The 18,564-nt window shown below is 36.3% G+C and overlaps 1 protein-coding gene across 2 annotated transcripts; it reads left to right on the forward strand.

Moving 5' to 3' along the window:
• The first annotated feature begins 760 nt into the window (after nucleotides 1–760).
• Nucleotides 761–18,204, forward strand: C4H5orf51 (chromosome 4 C5orf51 homolog). Of its 2 annotated transcripts, none has more exons than XM_023216453.2 (6): nucleotides 761–1,021; nucleotides 4,329–4,435; nucleotides 6,340–6,486; nucleotides 7,648–7,779; nucleotides 8,684–8,798; nucleotides 13,613–18,204. In XM_023216453.2, the coding sequence occupies exons 1-6, from the start codon at nucleotides 808–810 to the stop codon at nucleotides 13,894–13,896; spliced, it is 999 nt and encodes a 332-aa protein (XP_023072221.1). In that variant the 5' UTR covers nucleotides 761–807; the 3' UTR covers nucleotides 13,897–18,204. The 2 variants fall into 2 exon arrangements, with proteins under 2 accessions (XP_023072221.1, XP_023072222.1); XM_023216454.2 differs by lacking the exon at nucleotides 761–1,021 and adding an exon at nucleotides 3,015–3,374.
• Nucleotides 18,205–18,564: the final 360 nt, after the last annotated feature.

Raw genomic sequence — 18,564 nt, forward strand, 5'->3', positions numbered from 1 at the left:
GAAAAATGAATCCACAGAGTTAACGATTTGTTTGACCAGAGGCAAGAAAGTAGTCACGGAATGCAAAGTGAAGTTAGACTTGCTCACTGAGTGCTTTGAAACTCCCAGTTGAGAGGATGAACTTATGCACAATTAGCGTCTTAAGGGAAGGGCTTGAGATCGACAATGAAAATAGTTTTGTGGCTGCAGAATTCAGTACCACTGGACGCAAGATGTCTGAAGAACTTTAAATGTGAACTCCAAGGGAGGTCAGAGATAAATTCGACTGCTAAATATAAGATTTAGAAAAGCAATATTCAACCACGTAGGCTGGCAACTCCAGTAGTGTTTGGAGCTCCCGATCCAGATGTACTACAAACTCCTGGAGACTTGGATGTGTTACACAGGGGACCGGTGGGGTTTCCGCTTCGGACCAGGAGATTATAATCACTTTATTTTAACAACCTCCTTACTACAAGGCCAAAAGTGACAGCCCTCTCTCCAGACCCTCGCGTCCGCCCTCCAGACTGTGGTTCCTGCGCCGGATTGGGAAGCGGGAATGCGGACGACAATCCGCATCCTGCCCCCCAGACGTCACCAAGCTGTCTTCCAGGAGGCAGGAGGCGAGAGCCGACTTCCCATTGGGTCAGTCGAGGGGCACGGCTGGCTCCCTATTGGCTTACAGGAGGGGGCGAGAGAGAGGCGTGCCTCAACGTCACACCCGCCCCTAGTCTCCTTGCTGCTCAGGATTATGGGAGGGAAAGAAAGTCCAGGAAAAATGACCCGGAACGACCTTTGCCGGCCTGGGCCAGCCCTCTTCCGGAGCTGATGTCTCCTCCCACCAACCGCGAGAGTTCCGCCCTACGCCCCGCCCGTGCTGGAGGATCAGGTGATTGCGGGCAACACGGTCACGTGGCTGGGGCACGCCCGCAGATTGTGGCCATGGCGGCCGCATCCTGTAATGTGGTGAGACGAGTGGAAGAGCTCGGGGACCTGGCTCAGGCCCACATACAGCAACTTAGCGAAGCTGCCGGTGAAGATGGTGAGGGAGCGGAGGAGCGGGAGGCGGGCGGGACAGACGGCGCTAAGGTACTGGCGCTCGATGGCTATGAGGGCTAGAGGCTGAGGCCTGTGTTCTTGTGGGTCCCAGGCCGCAAGTAGCCACCCGAGGTATGTTGCTTCTGATCCTCGCTGTTCCATCGATTGCCCACTCCCCAGAACTCACATTACCAAGGCGTTGTCTTCGGAAACTGCATTTTTCAGAACTCATGGAAAATCTGCCCGGATCCGTGCTGGTGTAAATTGTCTCGGTAGCGATTGGGAAAATGGCAGAATCTAAATAAAATACAGAAGTTTAAATAAATGGCTAAGGTGAATGATAACACTCAAATTGGTAATGGTCGTTTGCATCCTGCAAAGATAAAAAGGCAGGTATAACAGTTCCACTTTTTCATTGCTGCGTTGTAAATTTGCATCTTACGTTTTGGATTCTAAACATTCTGTAGAAGAGCTTTACATTAGTGTGTAGACTATTCTGCCTAATACATCATGCCAGTTCTAACAAGGGCTCTGTTAAGTATTGGCATAATTGTTTTGGAAAGGTGTAAGCTGTTAGGAAAACTGGGCTAGGGAATTACCTCAACCTTCTGAATTTAAGTCCAATTCTCTTCATTACGTCTCACCTGCCTTTAGGTTCTACATTATTCCTTTTCGCGTTTGAGCTATTACTACAGATAGTTTTTAAAATTCTTGTGGACTGACTCATATCATTGGACTCATAGGAAAACGGTGGTGGAACATTTTCTTAAGCTATTGAATAGTTGGTGAATTTCTTATTAAATAGGGTCTATGATGAAATGCCTAGTTTCAGTGAATATTTTTTGCCGGATTATCTTTTCTCAGGAGTGTTTTGTTTTATTTTGTTTTTAGAGACAGAGTCTCATTCTGTCGCCCAGGCTGGAGCCCCTCTAGCAGTGGGACGACAGGCGCACACCATCACGCCCGGCTAACTTTGATATATTTTGTAGAAACGGGGTTCATCATGTTGCCCAGGTTGGTCCTGAACTCCTGGGCTCAAGCCTTCCACCTGCCTTGGCTTCCCAAAGTGGTGGGATTACAGTTGTGAGCCCCTGTGCCCGGCCAGGAGTGTGTTCTTTAAAGACCTACTACAAACCATCCTGAAGCGGACTTATATTTTGGTCTGTGGATTCACATGAATAATTCTTGGGTAGTAGGAGCTATTAACTTGAAAGTGTATCTAAGTTACCTCTAATTCCCAGATTCACTTGAACCAGTCCAAAGAGACCAAAGAGTGTTTTTTATTCACTTATCACTGAACCAAAAGCCATTCTCATTTCCCTTGGAAGAGTTCTTTAATCTGGAATGAATGAGAGCTGGAAATAAAAGTCATGTGCTATATATGAAATTCTTGTTTGGAGGCTTTATACTTCTGAAAATTGGCTAAAATAAAATGACAATGTTACTGGTTCATATTATGAGCCATGGTCAGCATGGAAATCAGTTCAGCATGGAAATCAGTTCAATCTTAAAAATATTACAAGATTTATGAACTGTACTTAAAACAAAATTTCATGTACTTGAATTGAATTTGACATTTTTCCATGCAACAAGAATAAATACATTCAAAATTTGTTCTTTAATGTAACGACTATGTATTTATACTAGGGTATAGGGGTTTGATAATTTCTATTGTCTTCTTCAAATTAGATGAGATACAGCCAGATATTATTTCATCTAATAATGCATTTTTTAATTTCTAGCCAATTTTTGTTAATTTATTTCTCATTGTACAAGCACAATCTCTTTATGGAAGTATGTCATGAGGGAGTTTTTCCAGAGATTATGTAAGAATCAGTTTCATCTTTTGCTTTGCCAGTCATTACTTTGACTAAATAGTTCTAGTAAAACTACATTTTATGGGCTTTTCCAAAATGTGAGCTATGCCACCACCACACCCCTGCCACAGTAATTATGTCATCAGTTTATGTGACATACTCTTTCAGCAATGGTTTAATGAGTTTGATGCAAATCTTTACATTGAAAATAATCCTGCAAGTTAAAAAACATATCAACACACTCTCTAAAGAAGCGCCTAAGGAGTGTCATGTTCCATATAATTTCAGTTTATAGTAGGCTCTTTTTCTACGTTGTGTGGATGTCACTTCTGGGCTAATGAGAGGTGGGAAGACAGTGCTAAGAAGCAGATTTCAACTCAAGTAAAAGTGGATCTTACAGCAATCAAAATCCAATCTCAGGCTTTACCTGAGAAGACTTAAGGCAGCAGTCACATGATTGCCAACAGACATAACCCGATGGTGCTTTTGCTGCAACAATGAACAGCTTATCTGTCCGTGTACCTCCTGAGGCTAGATCAGGTAGGCCTACACTAAGTGCTGCACTATCTGTTCATTGGCCTGTGAAGAAGAAAGGGATATATTTTAGAATATCAGAGTATGTTTCAGAAGGGAAGCACAGAGAGGCAAACTCAGAGAGTTTAGTGTCTTGATAGTGGGTGTATCTAAATGTGACTACATGAAGTGTTGCAGAAGGGTGGATAGTACCTTGGAGTGGACACATAAGAAAAGGTGAAATCATAGAAGCAACAAAGGGATTATGACATTAGAGAAAGGGGAAAAAAAAATCAAGAGATGGTGAAGGTGGAGGGAGGGTGAGTTGTGATTAGAAGACTTATTAGAAGTATTTAGTTCCTTTTCTTCCAAGTTTTGAGGAAATGAGGTAATTTGTTTCTAAGTTTTTAAAGGAATTAAATACATAGATATATAATTTTAATCGTAGTAGATATAAACAATTATAAAATTATAACTGCTCATAATGCTGGCATTTTATAAGGAATTCGATTTTGTCAATCATGGTTTTTTGCATAACATTTGCAACTACATTTATGAAATTATAAGTTTTCAGTGGAAGCCCTTTCTGTAGATTTATGTGTATTATTTGTATATTCCAGTAAGTTTTAAATTTAACTATTTTGAGTGCATTATCATCATAAAAGAAGCATTATGAGAATACAGACTGCATTTGAGAAATGGCAAGATTGACTCTAGAAAGTTTTCAGTATTTTGCTTTCTAGAATAAATTTTCATGATAAATTTACTTAATTAGGATTAGGCATTATGAGATATTTCATATTTTAGATATTATGAGCCATGGTCAGCATAGATATTATTACTATAATGCTGTTTCTCCATATGCCATAATATTATTTCATCTTGTCATTTCATCATTTCATCTTCATACATAATTTGTTTTTTGTTTAAATAACACTCTGAAACTATGTGATGTAATCCTCCTGTTTTTATTTCTTATAGATCACTTTTTAATTCGGGCCTCTGCAGCATTAGAAAAATTGAAACTCCTGTGTGGAGAAGAGAAAGAATGTTCAAGTCCATCAAATCTTCTAGAACTTTACACACAGGTACTGAAAGAGATGTGGACTCTGGCATTTTATGAGGGCAGGTTGTTTATTTAGATGATTGACTCCAATTTTAGGTAAAATGAAATCAGTTTATTCCATATTTCAAGTGTTTAATTTTGTTCAAAAAACTATGAATAAAACACAAAAACTTGAAACTTTGAGGCAGTATGAAAAGAAGTAAGATTTATTAGATGTGTTAATTAGAAAAGTCAGGAAAAAAATCTTACAGATAATAGAATTGTTTTCCTTTAGAGATAATTGAACAGGACACTAGTGTGTGCAATGTCCAATCTCTTGAAAGTTTCAGAGGGAGTGGGGGGGATATAAGGGCCCCGACTTTTTTTTTTCCCCCTGAAATTTACCTTCCCTAGGACTCTCAATATTATTCTCCCTGCTAGTGTCATGCATATCTAGGCGATTTTTCTGTTCACCGACTTGTTTTTTAACTTTCCTTTCCAAATCAGGCTGCTATGTGGACAATGCCTTTTTTTCTTGGTTTTCTGAAACACTGCTGAGGCATGCTAACATCAAGAAATGTAATTTTATTATAGTAACTAACATTTATATAGCACTTTGTAGTTGATAGAGTGTTTTCATGTGCCCTTTTTGGATTGCTAAGGAATAATAAAACTGAAGTGGTTACAGAAAGTACAGTAAACTTAGGCTTCCAGAGTATCCATTTATAGCATTTAAATGCCTCGTGCTGTTCTTCCTGTTAGGAAGTTTCTAAAGATAGCTTCTGCCTTCAAACACCATGGCTGAGTAAGCCTAACAGCTACTCACAAACCACAGAGAACTGTTTAAGTTTGGCAGGTATTTTGCTTGACTTTCTTTCCTTTCAGAAAACTCTGTGCTTGTCTGCATATGTTGTATGTCATCTCATTTTTTTCAAATGAGAGTGTTCCAAACATTTAACTTAGTTACTAGAATAAGGCAAAAGACCTAGAGATACAGATTTCAATTTTCCAGATCCTCTTAAAACCTATTTATGGTTCTGAATCAACAGATCACCTTTCATATGATGATGAAATCATATATGATGACCTCTCCTTACTGGCTTAGGCCTTTCACACAATAACACTTACTGCTCAGGTTCACAGAAAGTAAAAGCACTAACTGGGTGCTAGGTAACATTTCTAGTACTTTACATATGTTAATTAATTTTATACTCCAACAAGGAACTTTGAAAGGTGTTTTAGTCCAATTTATCATTTAGTCAATTAAGAAGCTGAAGCTCAAAAAAGATAAAACTGACTTGTCTTTGGTTAGTTAAGTGATTAGTGGTAGAACTGACACTAGAACCCAGTTTCCTTAGTCTTAGTTCAATAGATTGAGAAAGGAAAAGGGATTGAGGAGTTTTATATGCTTTAACAGCATCTCTAATATTTAGGAATACTGGGGGCTTAGTGTTTGAGTTGCATATGTTGATGGTATGTTTACTCTATTGGGTGGCAGGATACATATGCCCCTAATACTAGCTCTGTATTTGGGAAAACAAATAAATCCTTTGAAGGTTCAAAACTAGAAGTAGTGACCTTAACTTGATACAGCAGGCATTTAGGAAATTTTCAGGGATTATATAAATAGCAGAATATAATAATTATGTTTTTCATAATTCTATATAATTCTGTAAATTAAAGCTCTATTTTTTTTTGAGGGAAAGAAAGATTATCATTAATTCAGTACTTTAGTAAAATACCTATGAAGTTTTCTTTAAAATCTTTCTCAAATTATATTTACATCTGGACATTTTGCCTACTTCTCAAATTTACATATTGAGCTAGAAGATTTAAATGTGTAATAAAGCACCTATATGTGCAAGGTTAAACTGTAAGAATTGTTTTTTTTCAATTTTAAATGTGATAGATACCTTTCTTTTTTTTTTTTTTTTTTTTTTTTTTTAGGCTATTTTGGACATGACATATTTTGAGGAGAACAAGCTAGTAGATGAAGATTTTCCTGAAGACTCTTCTTCACAGAAAGTGAAAGAGCTGATCAGTTTTCTTTCAGAACCAGAAATTTTAGTCAAGGAAAATAATATGCATCCAAAAGTAAGTTTTACATTCCTGTTAATTATGATGGAATATTGCTGGTACTGTCCTGCTCTTTGGAGTCTATATTTTTTTTCTTCTTGATTGTATCTTTGTTTCTTAAATTAAGATTGGAAGAGGGAGATAAAAGAGCTTAATGCTTCAGACCAATGTTGCAACAAAAGTATCATATTTTACTAAATGTATTTCAGAATATTTGCATAATAGAATTGTAATAGCAGTGCCTACTCATTTTTTTTAACATAGATATTCCCATATCCACCCCGTTTACTTTTGCAGATGCTGTTTTCTTGAAGGTCACTATTAATCTAATTACCACATCTGTTGTCCTTATAGTCCTTAGTCTCTCGAACATGTGCTCCCCTTCTTAACATTGATCACCCCCTCCCTCTGAGACCCTACCTGCTCCTTTTCCACTTCTTCATGTCTGAAATGTCTTCTCTTGCTAGCAACTGTCCTGCCTTCCATTCTAGAAGCACAGGTACTAGCCAAGGATGTCTCCTTCATCACTGATAGTCTCTGTTCTGTCTTTGCTTGACAACCTGTTCACAGGCTTTGTACTGTCATCTCTATTTGGATAATGCTATTATTTTTTTATCTCTAGTCCTGGATACTCTTTCAAGCAAATAATTTCTCATCTTTAACTGCCTGCTGACTATCTACCTAGATTTTTTTTTTCTCTGTTTATATATCAGGGGAGGCTGTGGAAACATTATCCCCAAATTTAAATGACAAACTGCTTTAAAAATTTTGATTTATTAGAATTCTTTTTGGGTGTAAATTTTCATTATTTTATTCGAGTGGTAGTGGAAATAGATATGATCTCACTTCAAGTAATGTATTTGTGAAAGGTTACCTTTTTAATGAAATGATGACTGCTTATGTTGCAAACCTGTTAGGGGAATTTGCTAGTAAAAATTTTTTTAAAATTATTTTGTAAAACTACTTGTAAATTGAAGTAGTTATTTTAATTTTCATGTATTCATAGGCTTGCATATTTATAATTGATTGAAACTAAGGCTTCCCTGTGTAAGTAGCTAAACAAAGAGCACATTTTGTGATGTGAGAATGTTTTCAATTGCTGAGTTTTTGAAATTTAACTTCAACTTTTACAGACATTCAGTTTCCCTTTTTAGCTATGTCTTTTTGTGTGTGTTTCAGCACTGCAATTTGCTTGGGGATGAGCTACTGGAATGTCTGTCTTGGAGACGAGGAGCCCTGCTGTATATGTATTGTCATTCTCTTACCAAAAGAAGAGAGTGGCTCTTAAGGAAATCCAGTTTGCTTAAAAAGGTAAGAAGACATTCCCTACACATTTTTCATTGTTGACATTTATAGGTTTCAGAAAGCTGTCTTTGTTGTACTACTAAGAGTAGTGGATCAAAGAGTCTTTGGTTTGTATTCTATATCTTTTATTTACTAGCTGGGTAATCATAAATAAATTGGACTTGTTGTGAAGACTAAATCAGATAACATGTGAAAGCGCTTTGTAATCTGTGAAGTTCTTTTTTTTAAGGATTTGTATTATTTTAAATATAAGATAAACTGTATTAATTTCTAAACTTTTAAACAAATTTTGTCCTGAAAGAAATACTTGTGAGCCTGTCAGCAGATCACTTCTAAGGAACTCACATGAGCCTGCTTCTAGAAAATTGTGGCCCTCTGGTTCACTTGACCATTATGACTGAATCATTAAATCCAAAATATGAGTCTTGGTATTGTATCACTAAGGATTCTAACTTGGGTTAAATGTACATACAATTTAGGTGGGCTTGGAAATGGGAGACCACACTTGCAGATATAAAAGTTTGATCATAATATTTCTAAATTATAAGTACATACGTGCTTTTAATACATTGTTGTTGAGCACATCTTTATTATCTTTATTCTTTTCTTCCTCTGATAACATCTTTAACAAATATATTACTGAAATGTGTTTCTGGTTAATGCGTTCTTTTTTTTTTTTTTTTTTTTTTTTTAGTACTCTTTCTTACTACTAGAGCATTTCAAGGGGTATATTTATATTAGCAGAGTCTTGGGATAGTGGGTCTTTATACCATTGAAATAGAATAGCTGTAAGCTATGTCTATATATTAACTAATTTTCTCTTGAGTAAAGAATGGAAAATATTAATATTTGAAGTTTATATATCTCTGCAGATAATACTTTCAATTCTTTGGCTCTGACTTTTATTTAGTACCTTCTTGATGGAATCAGTTACTTGCTACAGATGCTAAATTATCGATGTCCTATCCAGTTAAATGAAGGAGTTTCTTTCCATGACCTAGACACAGCTAAATTACTGAGTGCAGGTAATGTGATCTCTCATTAAATTTTCTAAGTGATTTAAAGCTTCTTAAGATTTTAGGAAGTTTATTAGATTTCACTTTGATTTAAATAAATGTCAAGGTAGATTAAAGACAAAAAAGTAATAAGTAATAAAAGGGCTTATACAAAATTCAAAGATAAAATCTTTTGATGTAATACAGAAAAATACTTCTAATCCCTTGTGTTAAGCAATTTTGGAAGTTATGTATTGTATTCCTTCTGCTCATTTTGCATCCTCACACAGCCGTGTAATTAGTTTGTTTTCACACTGTTATAAAGATACTACCTGAGACTGGGTAATTTATAAACAAAAGAGGTTTAATTGACTTTCAGTTCCACATGGCTGAGAAAGTGTCAGGAAACTTACAATCATGGTGGAAGGGGAAGCAGGCACGTCTTAAATGGCGGCAGGTGAGACAGAGCATGTGTGAGTGCAAGAAAAACTATTATTTATAAAACCATCAGATCTCGTGAGAATTCACTCACTATCATGAGAACAGCATGAGGGAAACCACGTCCATGATCCAGTCCCCTCCCACCAGCTTCCTCCCTCAACACCTGGGGATTATAATTCAAGATGAGATTTGGGTGGGGACACAAAGCCAAACCATGTCAAGCCTCAGTCAGCATTTTATCAAAACTAGATTTGGCTACTTGTAACTAACTGGAAGTAACTTTTAAACAAGGTAGATATTTAGTGATCTTTCACACAAGAAAGGTCCAGAGCTGGTACAGTGGCTCCATCTCATCATGTTCTTACCCTTTTCCTCCGTTCATCTTTAAAACAAGACTCTCTCTTCATGAGGAGGCACTTTATTTAGAATATAATACTTTCCAGACTGTGCAGCAAGCATCTCTGTTTAGGACATTGCTTTTATTCTCAGTATCCCAAGATGTTCCTGGAGCTCCTTCAGTCTCACCTGTGTTTCAGGCTACAGGCATGGCAAAAGGGAATTTCAGCCAAGTCTGTTCCGTTAGACCGTCCTTCTCAGAAGTTTCTTAAAACCTCCATTTCACTGGCCAGAATTTAATCAGATGATTTTACTTAGCTGTAAGGAAACCTGGAAAGTATAGTCCTTAACCTGATACATTGCCATCCCAAATAAAATTAAGGTTGTTTACTAAGAAAGGGGTATTGGGGAGAATGAATACTGGTTGGCAACTATAAATTTCTGCCACAAGCATCTGTGTACTTGAAAATTCAAGGAACTGAATATAGAGCATCATCTGGGTTTTAGACTTGTGTGTGGGAAGAGAAGAACCATTTACTTTTACCATCTTCTTATAAATGGAAGAACTGAGGTCCAGGTAAACCCAAATGAATTGGAAAAGGTCAAATAGTTGCAAGTAACATTAGATCACATGTGTAAACTTTTTTTTTTTACTTCATCTGAAGTTTTGATGGGAAAAAAATGAAATATGAAGAATAATTAGAATACCTCTTTGGAAATATTCTAGTATTTTAAGTATGTTTTAATTCTTCCTGTTTCTTTGTTAGCCTCTCCAGGATTGTTCTATTTGAAAGCATTTCATAGAAAAAAAAATGGTGATTTAAGTGACGTGATGTCCAAAAATTATTACTTTTTGCTCGTTTAGACAAATACTTCATTCTAAAACAACTTATTGTGAATACAAAAAGCTCTCTCAGTGGGCATGACATTTTGACAAACATGGGGTATTTGATGTATTTATGGCAAGTATATACTAGTTATTAGTTATTTCAGATAACTAGGAACCAATTAGAGGCATTGAAAATGCCTTGTTAAAAATTTCTATTTACACACATGGACTGATTAAATTGAATTCTTAATGTGGGACACTTTAAAAGAAAAAGGTAGGGGTAGGCAGTAAAGCTCATTTAGAACCAAAGGGAGTGGCACAAATCACCTGCTTTCCTAATTCTCCCATTTCTATAGTAAGACACTCTCATAGCCTGGAATTTTTTCTTCAGGAAGCAGGTAATATTGGTGGCATCTCTTTGTCATACTTTGAATTTACTAGCTCCTAGTTTCAGTTGCTTCTTCAACAAGGGAATTAAAAGGGTCAGATAGGGTAGCATTTTCCGGACAAAAAGAAACAGTATAGGCACCACAGCAGTTTTGCTACATACTATCCTAAGTCCTCTTATGGTGCTGGCTTTTTGTCCTCATCTAAAGAAGTTTGCGCTTGAACCCGGGAGATGGAGGTTGCAGTGAACTGAGATCTTGCCACTGCATTCCAGCCTGGGGGATAGAGTGAGACTCCGTCTCAAAAAACAAAAACAAAAACAAAACAAAAAAACGTAAGTTTGCCTCCTGTAGGAGGCCAAGGCAGGATGATCACTAGAGAAAAGCCAAGAGTTCAAGACATAGTGAGACATCATCCATCATCTCTACAAAAACTAAAAAAAAAAAAAAAATTATCCAGGCGTGGTGGCGCGTGACTGTAGTTCCAGTTACATGGCAGGCTGAGGTGGGAGAATCAGTTGAGCCCAGGAGTTTGAGGCTGCAGTGAGCCCTGATTACACAGCTGCACTCTAGCCTGGGTAACAGAGTGAGACCCTGTCTGAGAAAAAAGAAGAAAAGGTTGCTTTGCCCAAATGTATCTATCAGAACATAATTAGATTAGAAGCCAGGAAACCTACCTTTCATAGGCTGAATTACTCCTAAGTCCCTTTTAGAGAGGCTCAAATTATTTTTTGTTAGTCGATATAAAATACAATTCTGAATAATTCTTAATATTTAGGGAGAAAAGTTCTATATGAGACATCAAATTTTCTGTGGCTAGATCTTGGTGATAATTTACCTAATTTTAGATAAAACTCAAAACTGTGTATGGTTTTTGTTACTTTTTCTAAGGTAAGATAATCATATTATTGTTTAGACATTATCTGTATATCATTACATTTTATGCAGTAAGCCCTTGTGTCTCACCCCTGGGCCTCATTGTTCTGTGAAGTGAGGCCAGATAATTTTAATCTTTGGACATGGCCTTATCAGTTGAAAGTGTTATAAAAATTGCCTTGTCAGAATAAACGTGGAATCACATGGGGGTAAATAAAAAACTGTCCAACTTTTACACCCTTTGTTTACACCCTTAATACCACTGAGGACCCTCTCCCCCCTACAAATCAGAGCTGATATCACAAAAGGTTGTATGAGTGGGAGGGAGGTGATGAAGAAAGGTTGGGTTAATGGGTACAAACATACAGTTAGAAAGAAGGAATAAGTTCTGAAGGCAAAAGTTTGAGAACCACTATTTATTGTATAGCCATTTGTATTAGTCCATTTTCACGTTGCCGATAAAGACATACCCAAGACTGGGAAGAAAAAAATAGGTTTAATGGACTCACAGTTCCACATTGCTGGGAGGCCTCATAATCATGGCGGAAAGCAAAAGGCACTTCTTACATGGCAGTGACAAGAGAGAAGGAGAGAGAAATGAAAGCAGAAACCCCTTATAAAACCATTAGATCTCTTGAGACTTATTCACTACCACAAGAACAGTATGGGGGAAACCACCCCCGTGATTCAGTTATCTCCCACTGGGTCCCTCCCACAACACATGGGAATTATGAGGGTACAATTCAAGATGAGATTCGGATGGGGACACAGAGCCAAACCGTATCACCATTCATTCAGCTATTCTGCTGAGCCTGTTGTTTCTCTTGTTTCTCTTGCTACTCTTTATAAGCAGAAATTGAGGTGAAGTGAATGTGAATACTGCAGGAACAAATTTTGATACTTGAAAAAGCTTGCAATAGATTCAAAACAGAAACTACCACCATTTTGAAAGTTGAATTTTTCATATCCAGTGCCATCATAGTCACTTTTGTTGAATCATATTAGGTGAACAACAGACATTATGATGCTCATTTATTTGAAGTAATCTTTTCTAATCACAGAAGCACATTAGAATACGTCATTTATTTTTTTCTTTAATGGCTTTTAAGAAGTTACATTTTTATTTCATATGTTCTTTAGGAAAATTCCATGAATTAAGTAGGGGATACAAACTCCTTATTTTTCAGATTTAAAACCTGAGATTCAAAGAGCTTTGGTGATTTGCCCAAAGACACAAAGCCAGTAATTTATACCCGGATCTTTTTCATTCTAGGTTTATTTGTCTTTCTGCCAAATTAATACACTTTATGCACCATAAATGTTTAATTATATAATTGCCTACTGGAAAAACTACCCATAAGAAGAAATAGTTCAACTTTTGATGAAAATTCTGCAGCATATTCTCTTTTTTTCTGGTAATACAAAGCATCTTGGAAATAACACCTTTAATAATTGTATGGACTCTCAGGCATGATTATGCATGATAATTTCTTAGACTTTTAGAGAAATATAGGATGTCTAGGATACCTGACTTTAGCTATATGAATCATCCTGGAGCATACCCCAAAATAAAGGGTGTGTCCATGGGTGGAATTCAGGGAGTTTATAAGTACTCTGAAATTGACTGCAGAATTTGGGGTATATATTCGGGGAGAAGTTCTCTTCCTTAGATTCTTGAAGAAGTTCTAGAGTGGACCCCAAAAAGGTCAAAATCACTTACCTAAATGATTCTCTAAAAAAAAATTCTCTGGTACTCTGTTTCTCTTTTTGTAATGGGCCTCCTTTATCAGTAAAATAGATATAAACATGCTTATTAAATGAAGATTGTATTAGTCATATTTTGCTTTTGTGTTACTGTTAAAGTGAGAATAGAAAATGCTTAATGACAAAAGGAACTTTGATTCAAGTTTAGTTAATAACTAGGGTTTCTTTTTAAGCTTTTAATTCTAATCTGTCAACCTAAATGACTTTCCCAGGAATATTTAGTGACATTCATCTGCTGGCTATGATGTACAGTGGAGAAATGTGTTACTGGGGATCGAAGTATTGTGCTGATCAGCAACCAGAAAATCATGAAGTGGATACTAATGTTTCTGGAGCAGGCTGCACTACACACAAGGAACCCTTGGATTTCCGAGAAGTAGGAGAAAAGATCTTGAAAAAGTATGTATCTGTGTGTGAAGGACCCCTGAAAGAACAAGAATGGAATACAACGAATGCAAAACAAATTTTAAACTTCTTTCATCATCGCTGTAACTAGAAAGTTCATCTAGTCCTTTTCAAATAGAAAAACAACAAAACCCATGAAATGGAAAAGAGAGTTCCAAAAAAGAAGACATGTTGATACTGAGTATGAGAACATTACACTGCATAAAGATATCCAACTTGGGTACCCTTCTTTAAACATCGTCACCATCTTTTTCATTATATATTCTTAAACCTATGAAGAGATGATTCTTTAATTTCTAAAAGAGTTTGTTTTTCAAACTCATCTTAAAATACAGATGTTATGTCACTAATAATGAGTAGTAACCCAATTTAGCTTTATAAAGATTTTTTCTGTTACTTTAGATTTTTTTAATTGTGGTATATGTAACACAAGTTTACCATTTTTGTCATCTTTAGATTATTTTGTATAATCTCCCTACCTTCAAATTTGCCATGAATCAGAAATTAAAGTTATTTCACTGCTTTGAATACATACTATAGATATAAATGTAGGCAAAATGAAAGATTATGACTAATTCAGATTCCATTTTCAGTAAGGTAAATAATGAAAGATCTCACAAAGGAATCACTGTGTTTAATTATTTTGCCATGTATTACTAATTATATTTAAAATTTCTACTTCCTTTAGGCATTTTATAAAAATTTAAAAATTATTTTTCTATTTTGTTTAAAAGAAAATGCATGGCTTTTCAAGTGAGTAATGAAGATAAAAATCAAGTTAGGTTAGTCTACCATTAGTTCATATGCTTTTATAGCACATCTTTTCATACCGTATTGAAATTTTAATGTTTTCTACCTTTAATAATAGGGGTGAGTGTTAAAGGCCAGAGAGCCTAACTTGATATCTTGCTCATGGTCTTTCTGTCTACCTCAACTCCTGTTGTCATCTTTGGATGATCTTTCTGATACCTTGCTGATATCTTGGACTTCTGCCCAATGACTTTATCACATTCCAGCAGCTTACTCCTGTAGCCATACTTTGAATGTCACCATCTTGAATTTCTCTTTCTGGTAAAATTTCAGTAACTGATAACTGCCCTCTTTTCAGTTTTTTCACTTCCTTATTTTATTGACTTTTCTCTCCTTTGTGTTTGTTCCACATTCTTCAGTTCCTTCTTACCCCCATTTCTTGACTGTTCTCCTTCCTCCTAAACTATCAGCCACTTTCAGGCTTTCTTCCCTATCTACCCTCAGCTTTATGGGACACTATATGAACTAATCTCACCAGTTATTCTTCTTCCCCTGGTCTTTTAGTCTAATCCTTCAGCAAGCCCCCAACCTCAGATTAATCCTATTTATTATCTGCCTTTTCTGGGATGCTGAGTTCTTTGTGAAGGATAGTCCTTCAAAGTAAAATCACTACAAGTATCTCGCTTCAGCCTTAGAAAAGCCCTCAATGTAAACCTTATGTTTGTTAGTAGGGTGGCCTCTCTCCCATTTCCCGCTGTGGCTGAGCCAAACTTCATTTCTTTACTTAGGCCCTCTGCCCCTCCCCTAGCATATGACTCTTCCTCCTGTTGAACAGAAAAATTGGGACTATGAAGAGGTCAACTTGTATTTTCCAACTTTACTCATTTTCCCCTGTTTTAGAGGAAAAGAGGTTGCCTGCTTCCTATCAAAGGCTACTCTGTGCTACACATTGGTTTCATCTCTGCTGTCTCCATCATTTCCCCACAAAGTGTTGTCTCACTTTCTGCCTACCTTTTAGGTGTTGATCTTCAGTAGATTTTCTCTCTTTTTTTACTTTACATATTTTATACAGTGTCATTCATAACTATGGCTTCTTTTACCACCTGTAATACCAGACTGAGTCTCAAACCTGTAACTTGTATCCTGTCTTCTCTCTTGCTCTCTAAACCTTGTTTCTAACTACCTATCAAATGTCTTCATTAGACATCCCACAGTAATTTTAAACTCAGTGTGTCCAAACATCAAGTCCTCATCTTTTATATAAAATCCTTTCTGCTTTGTAAGTTTTCTCTTTTTGGGATTTTCCACAGATCAGGGCAACACAGAATGGCTACCTTCCCAGCCATGTCTCTGTAGTCATCCTGTGTAATCATGTTCTAGTCCAGTGTTGCTCAAACAGTTAAAATCCAGGGTGCTTTTGGTAAACATACAAATTCTGATATAGAGCCTTTGTGGCAAAGGGAATCTCTCAATTCCTGCCCCAGCCCCCTTGCTTATCCTTACACAGCTAAGATTTTTGTTTAACTTAACATTTTAGCAAGTTTTATTATGAAAATACCTTTGTGCTTTCTAAGTATAAAGATTTAAATTATTTTAACATGGTTTTTAGAACTGTCCCTCTTTTTAGAGCATCCTGATCAATTTCAAGTACTTCCAGTGCTTCCCCAAATGTGCTTTGTGTTTTCAACCTCAGTAGCCTTGCACACATCATTACTTCCATATCCTTCTTTGTGACCAAGTGAATACCTACCTACCTCTCAGGATTCAGCTTCAGTGATTCTGTTTTCATAGGCTTTTTAAAGCCCTTTTCAGTCAAATTAGATGCTCCTTTGTTCTTATCCTTTACTCTTCCCCTCCAGTGTTATCACACTGATCACACTGCTTTGTAATTATTTTCTTTATTGTTGGTAAGCTCCATATTTTAAAAATTTACCTGTATACATAGTGCTTAATGCATGGTAGGCCCTTAGTAATGTTTTGGAATTAATGAGGCGTGATTCTAAATGCCAAACTTTGCACAAAAAGGTTGTTGCTATTGGATTCCAAATTGCCATGCCCTCTATACCAGTGGCTGACAAGGCATATAGGGATATATGTCATCCTGAGAGGAGTAAAGATTTAGATTCTGAACCTGAGGAAAGAGAACTTTCTCTTAAGAAGTTGGAAACTTCCATTTTACCTTCATGACCCTTGTAGGCCATTTTGTCTAACTGGTTGGTACAATTATGAGGGTAGTACTGGGTGCTTTTTATACAACTTTCCATCCCCCACACAGTTGGAGAATAATTTGTAGACCATAGCAGTTAAAATGCTTTTTACTCTGGCATATTATAAAATAATGAACACATTTTCTATATATGTTAAAGCCTGCTAAATCATTCACTTAGAATGAAGTAACCTCAAGGTACCAAATACTCCACATGAGGAAAGTACTACACTAAATTCACTCAACTATTGTATGCCTACCATATGCCAGATTTTATCCTAGACACTGAGAATATAGCTTTTTAAAACCCCCTGCTGTTTCAGAGCTTGTATTCTAGTGGAGGAAGTTAGACAAAACATTTTAAGAAATAAATGTATAGAGAGTGTCAAGTGATGAGTACCATCAAGAAGAAAAATTAGGGTAAGGGGCTAGTGTGATAGGGAGAGGGGTGGGATGCCATTATATTTAGGGGTGGTTGGGAACTGTCTACTGCTTCAGCATTCGTGTCTTCAAATTTCCCTCCTTTGGTTATATACCTTGCATATTCAGCACATTCATATAGAAGTTCTGATACTGAATTAAGGAATGGGTCACTACTTAAGACTTTATCATTTCAGCTACACATAAAAGGTTTCTCTCCACTGTGGATTTTGCTAATGGTTGAGTGATACCTAAAGGCCTTGTTGCGTTTTTTTACACTTGGGGTTTCTCTTCAGTTCGAATTCTCTCGTGGTTACCAAAACTCTGTTAAAGGACTTTTCACAGTCCTTAAATTTGTATGGCTGTTTCCCAGTATGAATTTTTTTTATGTTAACTAGACTTTCAGACTTAAAGACCTGTGTGCTCTGCTGCATTTATAGGGTTTTGGGCTGCTGAGAATAATTGATGCTGATTAAGGTGCAAATCATGACTAAAGACTTTTCTTTTTTCTTTTTCATATAGTAGAGTGAGGTGAGGGTCATGGCTAAAACCCCACAATAACATTACATTCCTAGCTTTACAGTCTTGCTGTGAATTCTCTGGTATTCATTAAAATGTGAGCTGTGTTCAAAGGCATTCTTAGATTCATTTTAACGGCATTTTTAAAAACTCACAGTTGGTTTAACATGCTGGTTTTAGATTGCTTGTCTCTTCTCTTTCTATCTTACAGGGCTCCTTTTCTAGCTTAAATAAGGGTACTCCATCTGCCATAGAATCCAGGATTCTGTAGTTTTTTAGTTTCACTTCCCTATATTCTTTTATTTTTTTTAATTTTTTAACAATGAGATGATACCATGTTACAGCAGTATTACATTAAGATACATTTAATATAACCACAATTAAGTATGCATTGTGTATTTATGCTGGTGTTCTTTCATGCTTTTTGTTTCTTCTAGTGAAAATTTCCAAGTAAATTGTTTTTGAGCATATACATTTTTAAAAAAATAAAACCATACACCCCTACTTCTTGCTTGTTTTCTTTTATATTTGGCTGTTGCATTAGAATTAAAACTTTTATCATCTCAGTTTACTATTTTAATTTCTGAATGTTATTTCTTCTGGTCCTAATAACTTTTAAAGATGGGGTAATATAGTGGTTAGGATTCTGAGCTCTGGAGCCAGAAGGCCTGAGTTTAATCGTAGCCCTGCCATTTATAGTACTAGCTGTGTGACTCTCTGTAAGTTATTTAATCTTCCTGTGCTGCCTTATTTTTAACGCAGTAATAGAACCTGCCTCAAGGATATCGAAGATAAATAAGTTAATGTTCAAAGTGCTTTAGTTCAGTGCCTAGTACATAAGAGCACAAGAGAATTAGCTATTAC

The sequence above is a fragment of the Piliocolobus tephrosceles genome, chromosome 4 (genome assembly GCF_002776525.5).
Source record: "Piliocolobus tephrosceles isolate RC106 chromosome 4, ASM277652v3, whole genome shotgun sequence".
Taxonomy (NCBI): domain Eukaryota; kingdom Metazoa; phylum Chordata; class Mammalia; order Primates; family Cercopithecidae; genus Piliocolobus; species Piliocolobus tephrosceles.

What these genes read in the sequence shown, in the direction of transcription:
- C4H5orf51 (XM_023216453.2), top strand. Translation starts at nt 808, where the DNA reads ATGTCTCCTCCCACCAACCGCGAGAGTTCCGCCCTACGCCCCGCCCGT. An exon ending in AAAATAATATGCATCCAAAA is followed by an intron (nt 6,487 to 7,647) that starts GTAAGTTTTACA and finishes TGTGTGTTTCAG; the next exon opens with CACTGCAATTTGCTTGGGGA. An exon ending in AGCTAAATTACTGAGTGCAG is followed by an intron (nt 8,799 to 13,612) that starts GTAATGTGATCT and finishes TGACTTTCCCAG; the next exon opens with GAATATTTAGTGACATTCAT.